Genomic DNA, 19,607 nt, shown 5'->3' with positions numbered 1-19,607 from the left:
AATTGGTATTATTTCTATTAGACATTTACAATTAAGGACCTGAAATCAAAGGGATAGTAAATTGCCAAGAATTAAAACAAACATTAAAGCAGTGTCTGAAACTCATGACAAAAAGTTACCGGACATCAGGGAAGACAACTCTGAAAAGTTGCCTGCCCAGCCATAAAGTTGCCTGCCCCATTTTTCACAACTCGAAACACAATAAGGTGACTCATCGCAAAAAAAAACATTGTTGGGGAGTATTAAGGATTGATTGTCAGAATATATAACAGAACAACACTTTAAAATTAAGTTTATTATAAATCATTCTGCAATAACATTCATTGCATGTATAGGACATCACTGTTTTCCATCTGCCATAATTAATAATAATAATAATTTCCTTTGTATTGTCATTCTTTGTAACAATGTACACAGAACAAAATGTCGATACACCTGACCCGTTGTAGCGAGTCGGTGCAGCCGCAGCCAGAGGGCGCCGCCATTATACCAATTAGGTATGTCTCGGTCGAGGCGCGAACCAGCGACCTCCCAGTCTCAAAGCGGGCACACTACCATCTAGGCTATCAGTATGTACCTGTATTTACTCATCTTCATTCATGCAATGTTTGCATTGCGTCGTGTGCTACAAGCCACATGAACTCCTCTTTCCACGATGCTTTTAACGTACGTTTACGTTTTGTAGCGTCATCAATTTTGTTAGCTTCTTTTGAATCATTCTTCTGGGGCTATTGTTTTGGCTTGATCTAGAACCATTGGCTTGATTCCTAGCCACTTATCGATTTTTGTGTTCTCTGTGCGTCTACTTTGGAAAATGATATGCAAATGCATGACCTTATAAGGCTCAGGAAAGTCCGGAAGCACGAAGTTTTTCGATGCAGGTTTCTGATTGGCTGCAGAGTATGCAAATTGCCTAACGAACCGAAATTCTGAAATTTCCAAACCGATCGAAGATTTCGAAATCGGAATAAAGCAAACGTTTGATTTGAAAATAAAAATAAAAATAAATAAAGAATAAAAACGAAATGTTTTTTTTTCCTTGAAAAAGTTGTCGGCCACCCGGGCAAAGACGTTGTGTAAGTTGTACGCCCGACGTGAAAGATGCACGCCCCGGGCGTCCGGGCAGACGTTATTTCAGACACCGATTAAAGAAATACATACCAGTCGGCCTCAGCCAATTGCTCCCCTTATTAATAAATGGAATTCCCCTTATTAGGTGACAAGAACCTTACAATCACAATGTGGCACCCATTTCCTCACAGCAAGACAGACTATGAAGAATAAAGACAAAGATAATTTGTGTAAACGAGGATAATTTTTTAACCCCAAAAATCTTCGATGTGAGAAACATTTGCTAGTGTACAGCAACAAGATTAGCAATATACAATGACGTTGTCGTCTGCTGCCAGTGACCGAGACGATCCGGATTAGAGCCGAAATAGCAGATACAAGATCGCTCTGAAAACGAGAAAAAAGGTGTTTTAAAATTGTTAATAATATTTTTTTCCCCCCAGTACAAAAACGGTTGGACAATGTACACAATTTGAAATAAACGAAAAATGAATAATAACTGGGAAAGTTATGTTACATTTTGAAAGAAATACATTGAAAAATCTAAGTATATTAATTTGCCGAGGGAAAGAATTGTATGTATTGTAAAGGTAAGACCGGGGCAGAAAATTTCAGCCCGACCCGACCCGCGTCACGTGTATATAATCCCACCTGCCCAAGCCTAAAGGATTTACTGGATTTGATAAACAAATCCGAAATAAACCCGAAGCTTAATTTGCCGCCAAAGTAAACACAAAGCTTTAAATTGTCCATGCATACTTAAACATGACACTGTGGGTTTAGGCTGAATTACGCAGCTTTTTGGGGCAGAGTCCCTCAAGATGAACGGTGCGCATTTCGGCAAAGTGTAGAGAAAGAAATGGCACCGAAAGAAAAATTATATTCTGCAGATTACAAAATACAAACAGTAAAATGTTTGGCCGAAAAGCAAAAAGAAAGTTCGGAAGGCTTGTAAGCTATTGGCAAGAAATGGAAATGAAGTCTGACGAGAGCCAAGTGGAGGGAGAAAGCGGCGCATCTTTTACCCCAACACAGAGGAGGAAAATCTCTTTGGATTCAGTGATTTGCAGTTAAAACTGATAGTTTGGTAAGCATCGTCTTTATCCAAACAGTTACTTGAGTAAAAGTAAGCGCATGCTGTGCAGATCCTTCAAAAAAGGGAAAAAAAACAAAGAAAAAAAAAACGTTGAGAAAGAAGCCTGATCGGCCCGATGTAATTATTGACATTTTTTTGCCTGAATTTGGGGCTGGGTTCGGGCCCAGGCCCAAGAGCTTACATGTTTTGTATTGTAACAAATACCCAAGATTTGGGTATCAAATTGAAAAAATGTGGAATATTCCTCTTTAAAAGTACATCAAATTCTGAGTGGCGCTAGATTAATTTTGTTGTAACGCAAAAAATATTTGCAGACTCATTAAAGTTAGTGACGAAAAGCAAATTATGCAACTGGGGGTAAGATTTTAATGGCCTACAATGTCAAGTATTACTCACAGATCGGGCCAATTTTTTGTTTCTTTCTTTTAATAAATATAAAAATATTACATGGCATGCAGACAAATAAAGGACTAGCTATTACAGATGCTCCCCTACTTTTGATCATTGACTTACGAAAAACGGCAGATACGACCATTTTTTTCCGGATGTCGAAAAATATCCAGACATTTCTGTGAGTTAGATTTTGTATTGCGTGAGAGGATCTGTGAGAGGTCACCCATCATCCACCCTGAAGAAAAAATCCGCTTCCTCTTCCTAGTTAGTTTGTAAACATTCTACACTGTATCTCCAGTGTGCTAAGAACATTGACATCTTTATTGTTTAACATCTCGTGCATCCATTCAATATGATTGGTGTGAAGTGTAAAGAAGAGGCGACCCGTTTCTTTTGAAATGAAAGTGGAATAAGAAAGCTTGATGCGGTTGAGAAAATAGTCGGAACGCTTTTTTTCGGCCACTTTTTACCACGGAGGAGGACCGCTTGAAGCGCATCTTCCAAAAGTGAGTTAAACTTAACTTTATCGAGCATATTATTTTATGAAATGTTTTAGTACAAAACAATACAGGTTGCATATACAAGACTTAAAAATACTTATATAAACATTAAACATACCAAATATAGCACCGAAGCAACTTACGAACAAATTCAACTTACAAACGATTGTCCGGAACTCGTTCGTGAGTAGGGCAGCGTTAGATGTAAAATTTGACCAAGTGCAAACAATTAGCTAACATTGCATACATTCCAAACTTAAAATAAACAAAACTTACAGCAAATATACCTTTTGCCTCTTCGGAGGAGGTGCAAATAGAAAAAAGGAAACGTTTTTCGAACACTGTAGCAGATTCCCGACCGTCTTTTAAAATCAAGTTACGTAACTTGATGCTGAGGAAAGTTAAAAGTTAATAAACTTATTACAGGCAATTGAACTGAATAATAGTATTTTTTTTCTTCTAGTCAGCAACTGTACTATACGCTTATACATCCCGTAATGAGAACATTAGAGCGCTGTTATTGGAGCTTTTCTTATAAAAAACCTGTAAACATGAAAACAATCCATTCTTCTGGCTATGCAATAGGGAAAGTGAAATTGCTCCTGTGACCATGGTAACCGCAGATCAGCATTTTATATTAACAGACAAGACCCGCTAGCGCCGTCTAAATTCATAATTAACTTCACCTACAAGAAATAATGATTAGACATATTTATCCTTAAACCTGATTACTGTTAATTCCCGACTACAGAGCACACCTGATTAAAAGCCATGCTCAAATATAAGAACGAAACTCAAATTTGTTTTTGTACACATTTACCATCCTGTCAAAAAAAAAAAACCACGAATGATGGCTGCGTCGCGTTAACTGCGAGCCGCATTTGTCTGGACGACAGCGGCTGAGCAACCATACGGAGAATAGTGCCAGATTGAAACACAAACGTGGAAGTTGATTTTTAGTGAGAGGTGTTGTCATTGGTTGTTGCAGCCAGACCAAGTTGCATTTATTTGTCATCGTTCCTCGAGGATTAAAGGAACTCATGTGACTTCTGGTGATATGGAAAGAATTTTTTAATAGTTAATTCCCACTGCTGTTCAGTTTGGATGTATACATTGAGGACTTGGATATCAGGACATGAGTGAGTAAAAAGGTTAAAATAATAATTTTTGAATAGAGTACTGTTAAACCATATGTTTTGCTCCTTTTATGTATGATAAGTATAATGCTGGCAAAAACATGGAATAATTTCCCTCGTAGAGGGTCATACATTTTCTAAATGCGTCGTGGAAAAGAGCAGTTTGCTGTTTTCGTCAGTGCGCTATAAAGAAAAAAAAAAGAGCTGCACCGCATGTAGAGCCACAGTGTTGAAAATGTAGCAAGAAGAAAAAGCCTGTAGTCCAGAAATTATAGTAATTATTTTTGACGCTATACATCTGTATTTGGCATCATATTGTTATTAATATCTAATTACAATTCATATTTCAAAGTCAGGGCAGCACGGCGGCACAGTGGTTAACGCGTGTGTGGCACAGTTCTAAGGTCTTGGGAACCTCCTGTGTGGGTTCAAATCCAGCTACCGGACGTCCTGTGCGGAGTTTGTATGTTCCCCCCATGCTTGCGTGGGTTTTCTCCGGGCATTCCGATTTCCTCCCACATTCCAAAGACATGCATTTCAGGTGGATTGGCCGGTCCAAATTGTCCCCAGGTGTGAATGAGCGAGCGAGTTGTCTGTCCCTGTGTGCCCTGCGGTTAGCTGGCAACCAGTTCAGGGTGTCCCCTGCCCACTGCCTGATGATTGCTAGGATGGGCTCCAGCACCCCTGCGACCCTACTGAGGATAAGCGGTGTAGCTAATGAGATGAGATGAGATTTCAAAGTCATGACCCACACATTTCCTGGTTACTATAATAAAGGGCTGTGTTACCGTACTTTTGATGCAAGTTCTTACCTGGAGGCATCATGGTCTCGGTGAGGCGAGAGCCGGCAACGGGAGCGATGGTATTGCAGTGAATGTTGTATTTTCGTCCCTCTATGGCGAGTGTGTTGGACAGACCAAGCAGGCCCATTTTGGCGGCGCTGTAGTTGGCTTGGCCAAAGTTACCGTAGATGCCCGAAGCAGAAGCCGTCATGATGATTCTGGGTGGCGATAATGCATACCCGTCACATTGTTATTGGGCAGGATGACATTAGAAAATGATGCATAAAGAAATGGAAAATGAGATGAGGTCATTAAACATATTGCTTCAAATATTCCAGGAATATCCAAAAGCCCATGTCATCAAACTCTTAGTTCCAGGGTTCGTACAACTTTTTCATGGCCAGATTCAAAATCTTTTCAAGCACTTTCAAGGCCAATTTTTCCACTACCTTTAAAGGAAATCCAGCGCTGATCAAATAAAAATAAAGTGTATCTTGCTGCTAGCACATACTTCGTGCTTTTTTGAGTCAAGTTTTTTATATTGCCCTTAACAATAAGAAGTCTCAAAGGGCTGAACAGACTACAGACTATTATTACACCATCCCCTGAGAGCTGTCTATGATCTTTTTGTGTCAATGGTCTGCTATAAAGTGACATGAATTCTGCAGTTGTGTCTCAACAGGGCAATGTCACACTTGTTTACAAACATGGGAAGGGCTCAATAGGTGTTAGGTAAAAATGTTGTCAAATACGGAAGACAAAAAAAAAAAAGTACTGTAATGTATAAAAAAACAGAAAAATTAGTCAAATTTAGACTAATTTAGATTAATTAAACGCTCCAAAGCAGAGTGTATTCAGTCTTTCAATCGACTACTGATCTTTTGCTTTTTGTATTTCCTATATTAATTTAGATTTTTTTGGGGGGCGTGTTTTAATTGGTTAAAATAGAATGATAAATGGTTAATTCTATGCATTTTATCATTTATTTATAGAACTTAAGAGTTCCTCTTTTTAAACTTTAATTTTATTGTTTTGCATGTTCAGGGATTTTGTGTTGTTGTTTGACAAATTGAATTACCACTTGGAAAAATAATTTGGTGCATAATGGTTTATTATTATTGAAAATATATCATTGAAAAGAATCGGAAGAGCCATTTGGAAGCCGAAAGAGTTGGCTCTTCTCAATGAGCAGAGCCAAAAGAGACTGTTTTCTAAAAATAGCTGTCCTCTTAGGTGCGACCACGAGGGGGCCGTGACAGTTCACATGACAATAACATATTGACATGCAGTCAGAGCATGCATGTAAGTGTCAAATGTTGTTTATATATTGTGGGTCTATAGAGTCAGGCTGTACGAACCCTGTAGTTCATGGTTTTCTGCTCTTGATACTGTTGCTTTCGTGTTTGACATGCAAATTTTGCGGTATTAAGCCCCTGCACACCTTGCATCAACCGTGTGCTATGCCACTAGCAATCAGCATTTTGGCATCAGGGGTGTGAGCAGGAAAAAAACATTATTACGCTCGGTCACCAAACTTCTCAAGTGTGCGACAGACAAAGGAAACCTCATGCTGCCCTTTTTCACAAGGCATGTGCTCTAAATACAGAACACCGCAGTGATGTCTGAAAACATTTGTGATGTCCTTCTAGAGAAGAACTTAGTCAATGTTTTTGCCAACATTATTCATACAGTATAATACACAACAGGACCAAAATGGGGGAATCGACGGTACTTTATTCAACATTGACCACACGATATTTCAACTTTTTCGCCCATAAATTAAGTCCTCAATTTATACATTCGAATTAAACAGAGGAATTTATCCATCAATCACACCGCAGTTGTCTTTCCGTATCATCTGAGTCATTGTCGGGTCGCTAGAGTTTCCTGTAATTTTTTTAGGACAGATGACAAGTGAATGTAGTTTGGTCGTTACCGCGGCAACCACCATCGACAGCAACACCAAAGATGACTTTTCACATCTTTGTTGCAATCTGGCACTATCTTCACAGTGCAGTCGTCTAAAAACACAACACTCCCACTTTACGCAAGGCAGCTATTTTTCTTTTGATGCAGTAGTAAATATGTGCTCGTCTTTGTAAACACTATCTGACACTATTATTAATCGCTATTTTAAATGACAAGATCCAAAACCACATGACATAAAATACTTTGAGGAGCGAAAAAAGCTTCAGGTGTGCAGGGGCACAGCACAGTCGGTGTTCTGCCATCATAAACATCGAAATCTGCCACGCGATTGGTGCCTGCTGTGTGCCAGGCTTTACCTGCCAAACTTTTGGTTCTTCATGTGGTTCCAGGCAGCCCGGGTCACCAAAAAGGAGCCTCGCAGGTGAACTCTATGAATGAGATCTTTGAGGGGGAAAAAACGGAAATTGTCTTAAAACAAAAACTTTATTTAATAGCACAAGTTCCACAATTTTACGCTAGCTAGGCCTATAGCCACATTAGCGATCAAGGTTGCTGTGGTGGTTAGTGTCAATCTCATCTAGCATTACAGATCCGGCTGCTACAAAGGGTTTTTAATTAAAACCAAGACGAGTTACTTAAATGTGCTGACGCAGTTGGTTGCCGTTAATAAAGACAAATGTATTGTTTATAAAGAGCTAGGTCAAAATGTGCAGTTTTTTTTTAGTAAACAATATTTTGAAAACTGGTAAATATACCCAATTTTCTGGACTATAAGCTGCACCTAAAAAACAAATATTCGCAAGAAAATTCAAAACAATCTTCATTCGGACCACGGTGCTCTGGAATGCTTTGCCCTCTGAGATAGCGATGTATATGCAACCTCAGTGTGGGTGTTTAAATATACAGATAATCCCCTACTTACGGACATTCGAGTTACGAAAAACGGTAGATACGAACATTTTTTTTCCGGGGTGTCGAAAAATATCCGGACATTGCTGGAAGTTAGATTTTGTATTGTGTGCATCTTTTTCCGAGTAGAGGACATTACTTTCGGGCTTCTTTCCGCCGCGTGGCGCTGTGAGAGATCACCCAGCATCCACACCGAAGAAAAAATCTGCTTCATCTTCCTACTTTGTGATTAAACATACTGAACTGTATCTCCAGCGCGCTAAGAACGTTAACATTTTTATTGTTTAATATTTCCTGCATCCATTCAATATGGGTGGTGTAAAGTGTAAAAAAGAGGCGAGCCATTTCTTTTGAATTGAAAGTGGAATAAGAAAGCTTGATGCGGTTGAGAAAATGGTTGGATCGCTTTTTTAACACGGAGGAGTACCTCTTGAAGCCCATCTTCCAAAAGTAAGTTAAACTCAACTTTATTCACCCATATATAGCATATTACTTTCTATTTTCTATCTATCTTTATATTTTTTAGTACAAAGCAAGGTTACTTATACAAGCCTTAAACATACTTATATAAACCAAAAACAAACAAAATATGGCACTGAAGCAACTTACGAAAAAATTTAACTTACAAATGAGATCGTAAGTAGGGCAGCGTCTGTAATCTTAAAACACACTTAAATTATATAGTTTATGAGTGATGTTGACCTCATACTCTTGTCCTTGGGGAGGGAAAGCCTGGTTGCATTTCGAAACATTCTACCAGTACTTGGACCTGATGTCCACAATCCACTAGAACAGGTGCCTCCAACGTGTTGCCTGCCGACTTCTGAAAACAGCTCTCCAGTGCTGGGTCATTGTGATTTTCTAGTAGAATATTTTTTAGTGGTTGATGAGTCTATTTAACCCTGCTTCCAAGGATTGGTAATCGTTATACGATCGTAACAACATAGTAACAACATATGTTGCGATTTTAAAACAGCAAATCAAACTTGGTGCTCTTTGCGCAAATTAGTACCCAAGAGTAGCTCTCAACTTGAAAAGGTTGGAGACTCCTGCTCTAGAACCTGCTGCGTTGGTCAAAATTTTGGGGCAGGAAGCCATCAACTGGACAATCTGTTATTACCTATAGTTTATGTTAACGATGTCTGTTTATTGTCTGTTGATGCCCTTTCAAAATCCATTGCAGTCTAGTCATCCTGTAAGGGGTTTTACCTCATGTGCAGCCCCTTCTCAAGGTTTCTTCAAGTTTATCATCCTGAAGTGTTTGAGTTTATCCTTGCCCCTATATGGGTTTCAGATCAGGGGATGTTGTAATAATAGTCTGTGCAGCTCTTTGAGCCTTTTTATGATTAACGGCTATACAAATAAACATGACTGGACTTGAAAGTGTGCTTTACAGTATAAACCAGAAAATGAGTAAATAGATTTAGAAATACGTAATAACTACAAAATGCTAACACTGTAACCATTCATGAATACATCAAATTTAGTTGTGAAACCACAATTCATAATGTCAGTTTTTTTAAATGATTTTCTGATGTTAATTTTATCCAACCCTAACTAATACAGTAGTCGTAATTTTGTGACCGAATAGCCCAGTGCGCCTTATATATGAAAATATTTTGCAGGAATTTATTCTTTTATTTTTATTTTTGAAAATCAACTGATTGTTTTGTTTTTTAATCTTGTTACCCCTTTGTTTAAAAATAAAGGAAATTAATCAAAAATGTGCAAATGAGTCTAAAACATTTTAAAAAGGGTCTAAATCAGATCATGATTTGTTGTTCTTTTAAAGTTACAGGACTTGCTCAGTAAATTAGAATATTAGAATACACAGGTTTATATTTTCTGTAAAGCAATTTAAAAAAAAAACAATACACTCTGGATTCATTACAAATAAACTGAAATATTATTAATTTCTACATTAGCTCACTGTATTTGTCTTTTATAGCTGCCATGTCTCTTCCAAACGTCACGGATGAATATTAAGTACGTTATAGATATTAGAGTTATTATTTAGTGTCCTTACCCCAATCCAAATCGCTCGTCCTGACAAATGAGCGGTCACGCAGGATTCTAACAAAGAGGACAAAGGTTGTAAACGGCAATAGTGAGGAAAGAGTTGTTTTTGCAAAATAACTTACCCAGCGTTGTTTACGAGAATATCTGGAAGACAAAATATGGTAAATGAGATTTTTTTTTTATATAGATGGTTCCAATCACGTGATCTACTGCGGTGTTTTTCAACCTTTTAGAGCTAAGGCACATTTCTTTTATTGAAAAAAATCCTGTGGGACACCACCAGACAGTGCCGTTGCATGTCCAGTAAACGTAACTCCAAATAAAACATAGCTTACACCTGACACAAATTTGATAATTTCCCACGGCAGAGTAAGATAATAAATTACTCTGCCAGAGTTTGACAAACCCTTATCTACTGTACATACGGGGCGGCCATTTTGGATGGGTGTAGGTTTACCTAATTATTATTGTGATTGACATTAGAAATTGGCAATCAAAGCTCTAGTTAGGCTGTTGTAAACGTTTCTCGCTAAATTAGGACAACAAATGTTCAGTGATGCACAAGGCTTATGGACAAAAGTGTGTGGTTTAAGGTTTAGAGTACAAGTAAAACCCAGCGCACACCCGGTGCCAACCACGTAGGGAATTCGACGTTGACGCCTTTAGCTAGAGAGCACCAATAGCACCATGCCCCTGCACACCTGAGGTAGTTTTAGCTAAAGTGGAACCTCGGTTCTCGACCATAATCCGTTCCAGAACCCTGTATCGAAAACCGATTTGGTCCATCACCGAAAATCGTTTTTGCCATTAAAAGTAATGAAAAATCATTTTAATCCGTTCCAAATCTTTGAAGGCTTACCATGAACGTAAACATGAAGCTAACCCAGGCTAATCGTACGTTCGCGTTAGCGTAATCTTCCGTACGAAAGATTACGCTAAAATGAACGTGTAAAAATAAAAAAATCATGTCGTTTACACGTCATTTAGCACCGGGGTCTCCACAACAAGTGGTGAGCGGTTAAAGGATAAAGAAAAGATTTATGAATAGGATTTCTTACCTTTGTGGTGGTCTGCAGAAGTCATGCTCTATTCCCTCGAAAGAAGGGAAACTCGCACATCTTCTTCATAATTTGCTATTATTTCTTTCTTAAACGCAATAGTTGTACGCACTACTCTTCTTTTTTCACCTGTAGCAGCTTTGTTGTTTGCACAGTCCTTCTTCCGAGGCATAATTAGGGGTTAAAACACTCCGTTCACCGATATTCAAAACGAAAGCAAAAAGAAGTCCGCGGTCACGTGACAACAGTTCTTCACGAGGGGTGGGGGCAATCTACACCCGTACGCCGCTCAGCATCACCCCTAGCGTACCGGCGTTCGAACTCCGATTTTATGAACGAAAAGCGAAGCAAGAATTTCTCGAAATTTTTGGTTAAGAACCAATTTGTTCAAACTGAGAGGCGTTCGAAAACCGAGGTTCCACTGTATTCCATTTTCAGCTCTGCTCCAATCTGTTTACATCAAGTTTTTGGATCAGGGGAACATTCAATATGGCGACAAGCAGAGTCACTTAGCATTTACGAAGACAAGCAAATGTGTAGTGATTTGAATATTTTTAGAGTTAACCCTAATAGATTGGCGTTTCTTCCTTAAGCAACGGCACACTGTTGTTTTACGGCAGTGACGCCAACTTTTACGATATGCTGATGAAATTCTGTTTCGTGTCACGTTTCTTGGTTAATCCTTGAGCAGGGTTTCTACACCTTAAGGCAAGTAAAATTTAGAACAATTAAAACAAATAACACAAATACTTCTTGCACACAATACATCATGCATCGTTTACATGACCTGGCACAGTTTTAGCTATGGCGAAAAACGTTCGTCTGACAGCCACTTCTCATCAAAGGTACACGGTCCCATGTTCCAAAGTAAACGCTTCTGTCCGAAGTTGCTATGTGTATTATGGGTAGAACTAAGGCCCGACTGAAACCACATCACCGTTTTGATGGTTCCGTTATTGTGGTCACGCCATGTTGCCACCAAATCAAAGCGGTGAATTATTAAAAAGGCAATTGATAAAATGTTACTAAATGTTATCAGTTCAAACTAATATGAATCCCTATTCATTTGTCCACATTTTTAAGACTTTCAAATAGAGAATTCAAGACATTTTAACAACAATTAAGGCCTTATTTTTACAACAATGAAACAATGAATGCCTTTACAGTTTAAGGAACTGCGGGGACCTGTTGAGCAACTAAATAAAAATGAAACGTTCATAGCTCAGGAGGTAGAGTGCTTGTCTTAGGATCAAGAGATCGCAGTTCGTATCCCGGCTCCTCCGTGTTACATGTCGAAGTGTCCTTGGGTAAGACACTAAACCCCTAATGCCCCCACAGCCGCTATTGGTGTGTGAGTGTGGGTGAATGGGTGAAGCACATTGTAAAGTGCTTTGGGAAGTGTTCGTTGACTTGAAATGCAGATAATTTCATTTCCTTCCATGAATCGGTGAATTTACATACAGTGACGTGAAGTAGTATTTGCCCCTTTCCTGATTTCTGTGTTTTTTATTTATCACTCGCAAAGATTTCAGATCATCAAAACAATTTTAGAATCAAAGAGAAAACCTAAGCAAAAACAAATTGCAAATTTGAAACGTTGATTCAATTTATTAAGGCATACAAAAATCAAAACCTATCTGGCCCTGAGTGAAAAAGAGGTGGACTTGCTGGTGTGTTTTGGATCGTTGTCCTGCTGCATAATCCAAAACCGATTGAGTTTTAGGGAACAAATTGATGGCCAGACGTTCAAACTCCTTTAAGATCGTTTGGTGAACATCAGAGGTTATTATTCCATCAACCACAGCAAAGTGTCCTGGTCCTGAGGCAGCAAAGCAACCCTGGACTATCACAATGCCCCCACCAATTATTTTCTCACATCGAGACAGATAAGCATAGATTTTTGGGTTCCTTAATAAACGGATTTCACATTTCAAAACTGCCTTTTGAATATCGAAGGGTTGTTTCCGTGTGATATTAAAATTGGTTTGATGATCTGAAACCTTTGTGAGTGATAAACATGCAAAAAACACAGAATTCAGGAAGGGGGCAAGTACTTTTACACGGCACTGTATCGACTTCTGCAGCGAAAGAAAATGCTAATGAGGGCTGCGTCGCATAAAGTTGAGCCGAATATTTGACAGCTCCAGTGCTGTTGTCATTGGTCGTTGCAGTGGCATTTGCGTGTCATTGTTCCTGAGAATTCAAGGAAACTCTGGTAAAACATGTATCCGGGGTGTTTTGCGTTTAGAGAGCATGCGTCAAGTCGTCGTTTTTTCCTGTCCCTTGCACATTTGAAATTGCCAAGCAAATGCTAGAATTATCAAACATGTTTCATAGTTGTGTTGAGCAGAAACTGCACACCATCATCTGCCTGGCCTTTTAGCTTGCCCAGGCGAACCACAGAATTTGCATTGAACTAAGTCAGGGCCTCACTCTGACCTCCACTCACCCGATGTTTATGCACCATTTTTGGACGGGATTTCAGAGACACACAGCGCACTACCTTGTTTCTGGCTTGTTGCATTGACTAGTTGAGGTTCTCCCTCTCCACTGGTAACAATACAGTTAAGGCACACAAAAAATATTTTACACCTTGCACTTTCATTTGAACATCCACCAAAATACTGTATACCCATGACGACAGCTGTAAAACATCAGAAACGGTTCTATCCCACAGCCAGTTAGTTTGCCTGCGCGAAACAAGGCATTAATCTGAAACTGATGCCCCTGCCCCCAAAAGTTTGCTTGAATTAATTATTGGTATTGATCCCCACTTGTTCTCCTTCCACTTCAATTTGAACTCACCTATTCTTCCAAACGCATCCAGCGCCGCTAAAATGAGCTTTTCTCCATCTTCCACAGAATCTGTGGGCGAGAAGGACGAGATTGAAAGTTTTTAAAAGAGCTGAGTGATTTTCTATTAAAACTGACACAACAACGCACTCGTGAATAAAAATACACAACAAGGAAAATCCAATTACTTCACCTACACTCATAAGGACACTTATATTGATTAATCGCACCATCTGGTTCATCATTTAAATGGAAATTAAACCTTGCATGCATTCACAACCTTTCATTAGACAGAGTTAACCATCAAGCTTCATCAGAGCTCACACATAATTTGTTTTTTTTCATGTAAAATTTTAAATGAATAATGAATGCAACAAACATTTTGAATTGTGTGCATTATTCTTAAAGGGGAGGTGTCTATTTGCACTCTACATGTAGCTGTATGGCATCGTGCAACCAAAAACGAGTGCTTAAAAGCACAAGGAACAGTTTCAATCATTTACAAATAACATCACCCAAAATTCAAGCAGTAGTGATTGAGTGTGTAATATTTTACGATAAGATGTAGCTATATTATGTAGTGCAACTGAAAATGAGTGCTAAAAAGCGATCGAAGAATCCAATCTACGGAGCCCTGAAAGTTACCAAAACAAACCATTTTACATCTATTTTTCTGCCCAGCTTTCTTGATGTTTTTTATTACCCATAGAAACAAGATAGCGGACAATTATGTCAGCTCCCTTTTAGATGAGGTTCACGTTATGTCAAATAAATGTTATTATCACGACCTATGGGTATTTTTGATCATACATGTTTGATAGTTCAGGTATTTTTGCTTATTATTTAAGTCAGTGTATTGTTTTAATGAATGATGGGGGGTTTTTTCACCAGTAGGAAGCGCTAAATATTACTCACTGTCCCTTTAAAAAGACGAAACAGTAGAGAGCAGGCAAAGGTAGAAGACAAGATAGAGACTAGTCCAAAACTTCTCACCGTAGTTGGCCACTGCTTTTCCTCCCTTGGCTTTTATCTCGTCCACAACCTTATCAGCAGCCACAGAACTCTTTCCGCCCCCTTTCATGTCAACCCCAAGGTCATTCACTTGAATGTAGCGAGAGGAGAAAAAGATTAGCAATAAATGGGCAATGAGCGCAGTTTTCTGACAGCGATTAGCAGCGTTTCGCTAAGCCTTGTCACACAGTTCAAGGGCAAGTTATCACAGATAGCAGTTATTTTCCAAGATGTCTACAGGCGCTGCTTTACGTCTAAATCACACTGTCAATCAATACACTGCAGTAGAAAGTGGCATCAACGGGTGCTCTTAAATCTGTAGAAGCGTTAAAAAAACACAAGTCTCGCCGTAAACAATACCAATTAATAGATAAGTAATAGATACCACGATAATGATGGGGTTTTTTTTGTAGTCTTCTTAAAAGCACACCGATTTTTATTGTGTTAATTAATATAAAATTCAGAGACAGTTTCTTCCCCAGAGCCATTACCACCCTAAACAGACACCGCACAAAAAACTGATAACTCTTGCAAAAACATCTCATACGAACGTAAAATGGTACTCATGTCCATGTTTCTTGCACATGTTGACTGCACTATGTTTACTGCTCACCTTGCACAATGTGACTATTTTTTGCACCAAATGCATACGTTGACTATTTTTTGCACTATGATGACTATTTTTGCACCAAATGTATAATTGCACAAACCCTTACGTTACCAAACTGTATTACGATACCAAACTGTATGTAACATACTACATGCCGACATTTCTTGTGAAAATATTGTGTAAATTATAACTACAACCTTATCCTCCTTGTTTTATAACCTTATCTTCTCTGTTCCTTTATCTTCTTGGCTTTTTTACCTCACTGTGAATGTGTGAAACTGGAGTGTCATGCCCAATTTCGTTGTCACAATATGTTAACCCAGGGGTCGGGAACCTTTTTGACTCAAAGAGCCATAAAAGCAAAATATATCAATTTTATTTTGGGAAAGAGCCACACCATATATTATGAGACAAATGTACTAAATTGCTAAACCCGCGCCCCAGACAAAAGCTTAGTCTTCAGCACATTTATTTTTGATGATTTGATAAAAATTATGAAAAGAGAATAATGCCAGAGCCCGTGTCCCAAAATCAACAATCATACCACTTTAAACCTGTCTCTTTCTTGCAATTACTTAAGATCGGTTAAACTCATTTTGACCCTTTTTTTCATTCATATTGGTTTCAAAACCAGATGCAAGCAGTTATTTTGTAAAAACGTCACAACATTCTGCAAACAGGGAGCCTGATGTGCTTATTTATGGCGCAGGGCGAGAGATGGGAGGGAGTGCTTGCACTTTTTGCATAGCTCCACCCATCCCTCCCACTCACCCAATCAAAAAACTTTAAGTTCTCTTCCGGTGTTTCGGCGTATTTACAGTTTGTTCTGTGGATTCATCATAAGGTATCTGAACACTGAAGACAGATATTATAGTGATGTTTTATATAACGGATTATTTAGCGTTGTACAGCCAGAACGAGGTTTTTTTTTTTTTTGTGACACCTTGACTGTAAATTGTAGTGAAAAATGTGCCCTATATATACTGCGAAGTACTGCTTCATTATTAACTTTGGTATGGCTCTGCGTGTATCTGAACAGGATTAGTAGTTTATGTTTTGGACGAGATGGAGAAAATTTGCATGCAATCAAATTTGTCTCTGAGCCACAGGTACTCATGGAAAGAGCCATAGGTTCCCGACTCCTGTGTTAACCCATTTTGTAACAATGACAATAAAGGTGTATTCTATTCTATTCTAAAATACCTTCCAAGACTTTGAACAACGACCAAATTGGTTAGATTTTTTTATGTACATCAGAACGAGACATTTTGCCATTTTTGCTTGATTGTTTATTTATTTTTGTATCATGGCACACTAGAAAATAACAAATACTTTTGAATACAATTTAATGCACAACAATATTTCATGTAATCAAAGGAATAACCAACAAATAGAAAATCACAATTATACATTATAATCTTATTTTGACATTCGATCATTAAAAATGGCACATCATCAAATAAGAAAATAAACGTGTGTTAATCATTATTAAGTAATTTAAATTAACACTAATATTTCATACAATTAATGGAAAAACTAATTGATAAAACAGAAAATCGTAATTATGTTTTAGTATCATGATCTTATTTTAACATCAAATTGTTGAAAATGGCACATTGTCATATAAAAAAGGTTGATAATCCTCATTAGGTTATTTCAGTTACCTTTTTAATACACTTTAATGCACAGTAATATTTCATGCAATAAATGGAATAGCCAACTTATAAAATACACAATGAAAACAATGTTATATTATCCCAATCTAATTTTAACAATTATTTCAATTGACACATTTTCAAACTGAGAAAAGCATTAGTTAATCGGTGTTGATTAATTAAACTTTCTGATGACATTTAAATGCACACTAATATTCCATGCAGTCAATTGAATATCCCACCAAAATAGAAAGCCAGAATAATATATTAATATCATAATCTTATTTTTAATTAAATGATTGATAATGACATATTATCAAACAAAGAACATGTTTATAAATCATTGGTAATTAATATCCATTAACTATCTATAATACACCAGGGGTGTCAAACTCATTTTAACTCGGGGGCCACGCGATAGAACAAACATTCTCTCGGGGGCCGGACTGGTAGATTAGAGAGAAAGAAAAAAAGAGAAAGAAATAAGAGAAAGGGTGGGACAAAGAAAGAGAAAGGGAGAAATAGTGAGAGACAAAGAGAGAGAAATAGTGAGAGACAAAGAGACAGAGACACAGAGAGAAAGAGAGACAAAGAGAAAGACACAAAGGGAGACAGAAAGAAAGACAGAAAGAAATACAGTAGAAAGAAAGAAAGAAAAGTACAGCGTTTGTGAGAGGCACCTGGCTTTGGCAACATCAAGAGGACATATTTTGACCTGCAGCTCGTTTTTCTCTTACGCTTCCCTCAGCGTTGTCTCGCGAGCTGGATTCAAACCCTTAGCGGGCCTGATCTGGCCCACGGGCCTGTTTGACACCCCTGTAACACACCTTTGCGCGCACTAATATTTGATGTGATCAATGGAATAACCACCCCTTAGAATATGAAATTAAAATAATGATTTAATATTGTAAACCTATTTTCATATTTATGATTGAAAATGGCAAAATACCAAGTAAGAAAATAATGTGTTAATCATCATTAAGCAATTTCAATTAACTAATATGCTTTAATGCACACTTAATTTCATGCCATCTATGGAATACCCATCTGATAACATAAAAAAAATCAGACTGATTTAATATTGTAAACGTATTCTAACATTCTATTACCAAAATCTAATAGGATATCAAATATAAAAAGTTTATCTAGCATTGTTAATAATTTAATTAACTTTTAATACACTAAAATGGATGCTAATAGTTCATGCAAACAATGGAATAACCAACTGATATAGTAGAAAATTAAAATTTTGTTTTAATATCATAATCTTCTTTAACAATCACTTATTAAAAATGCATTCTAATTAGTTACTTCCCTGGTAATATTTATACCTAGTTCTCATCCCTTTTACATCATTTCACTTCGTGGTTGTAAAACTTTTCTTCTCAGTAAATAGTACAACCAGTGTCTCTGCTAAGTATTGCCAAGAGTGTTCTTTTTCCTGTTACATTGTAACCCCGTCCATGTAATATTAACACTTTTGCAGTAACATTACGTTTTTTCTTCATATCATGATGACCTGACTTGCAGACTATGTGATGGATCGACATGGTATTTTCAGTTTTGATATATAGTCCTCTGAACCTTCCAAAATAAAAAGGATGAGAGATGATTCTGTTTACCAACAACACTTGCTCCTCTTTCAGCAAAGGCCAGTGCATATTCTTTCCCGAGACCTGTGCACAGAAAGAAAATTATATTTTATTCTTAGTATAACTACTACATCCACACCCACAGTGCCGTGTATTGCCCTTCCACACACTCATGGTAACTGTACTTTGATCCTTGAGATCGACTGTAAACGAATGTCTTTGGTTAGTTAAGTCATTCTAAAGCTGATTTGCCTACGGACGGTTGACTTTGGTGACATAATGAATACATACTCAAGGAGACCTTGATGTTTAAACAATTACCAGTTTAGCTGGTTAACATTTGGAGGCTAACCCTTTTTCTTAAAAGTGAGCGTAAAATTAGCATCGATCTTGACAGTTTGGACAGATTTCGAGGCGATTTACCTCCTCCGGCACCAGTAACGAGAACGACCCTTCCATCAAAAGACAAAGCCATTTCTGTTGTTGTTGTTGTTTGTGACTTGTTTTCCAGAGATTCTGCTGCTGCACACCTTCTCCCAAGCAGGGTGAACTTTCACAAGTACCACTTCCGTATTGGGGGGCGGGATTTTCTATAGCCACCAATCAGAAACTAGATCTTTTTAACCCTTTCGTTTACCGCAGGCATCTCAAACTCAGTTGACTTGGTACCGCTTGGGCTTCGATGTCGTGATTGGCGATACTGGGGTTTTTGGTATCGTTCCAACTCAGGTAAATCCAAAGTAATATCAATCGAAACCGATTCGACACCGATACTTTATGCTTGGAGATCATTGAATATTAAACCAGCCCTCTTGAATTATTTTATATTTACAATAAATTGTAATATGGTCTGCATTTATATAGCGCTTTTCAAGTCAATGAAGACCTCCCAAAGCGCTTCACAATGTGCTTCACAGTTACCCATTCACACACACACTCACACACCAATAGCGGCCATGCAGCCAATACACACAGCACCAAGATTTTAGGCAATAAAATGTTTAATTTTATATCAAATAACTATGATTCAAACTTTAGGAGTATGGTCTGTTG

The 19,607-nt window shown here is 37.9% G+C and overlaps 1 protein-coding gene across 2 annotated transcripts in view; it reads right to left on the bottom strand.

Moving 5' to 3' along the window:
- The window catches only part of hsd17b4 (hydroxysteroid (17-beta) dehydrogenase 4), a 44,618-nt gene extending 25,493 nt beyond the window's left edge, over positions 1 to 19,125 (bottom strand). For both annotated transcript variants that reach the window (XM_088336167.1, XM_088336166.1), the window contains exons 1-8: positions 18,978 to 19,125; positions 18,585 to 18,638; positions 14,680 to 14,787; positions 13,699 to 13,758; positions 9,958 to 9,979; positions 9,843 to 9,889; positions 7,264 to 7,348; positions 5,009 to 5,196 (exon numbers count right to left, since the gene is read on the bottom strand). In XM_088336167.1, coding sequence (XP_088192293.1) covers positions 5,009 to 5,196; positions 7,264 to 7,348; positions 9,843 to 9,889; positions 9,958 to 9,979; positions 13,699 to 13,758; positions 14,680 to 14,787; positions 18,585 to 18,638; positions 18,978 to 19,029 — 616 coding nt within the window. In that variant the 5' untranslated portion in view covers positions 19,030 to 19,125. The remainder of the gene's footprint in view (positions 1 to 5,008; positions 5,197 to 7,263; positions 7,349 to 9,842; positions 9,890 to 9,957; positions 9,980 to 13,698; positions 13,759 to 14,679; positions 14,788 to 18,584; positions 18,639 to 18,977) is intronic.
- Positions 19,126 to 19,607: the final 482 nt, after the last annotated feature.

This window comes from Urocampus carinirostris, chromosome 5 (assembly GCF_059441175.1).
Source record: "Urocampus carinirostris isolate Australia breed hairy pipefish chromosome 5, RoL_Ucar_1.0, whole genome shotgun sequence".
NCBI classification, from domain to species: Eukaryota; Metazoa; Chordata; class Actinopteri; order Syngnathiformes; family Syngnathidae; genus Urocampus; species Urocampus carinirostris.
The sequence above is the reverse complement of the archived record's forward strand: the minus strand, read 5'-3'. Positions and strand labels throughout refer to the sequence as shown.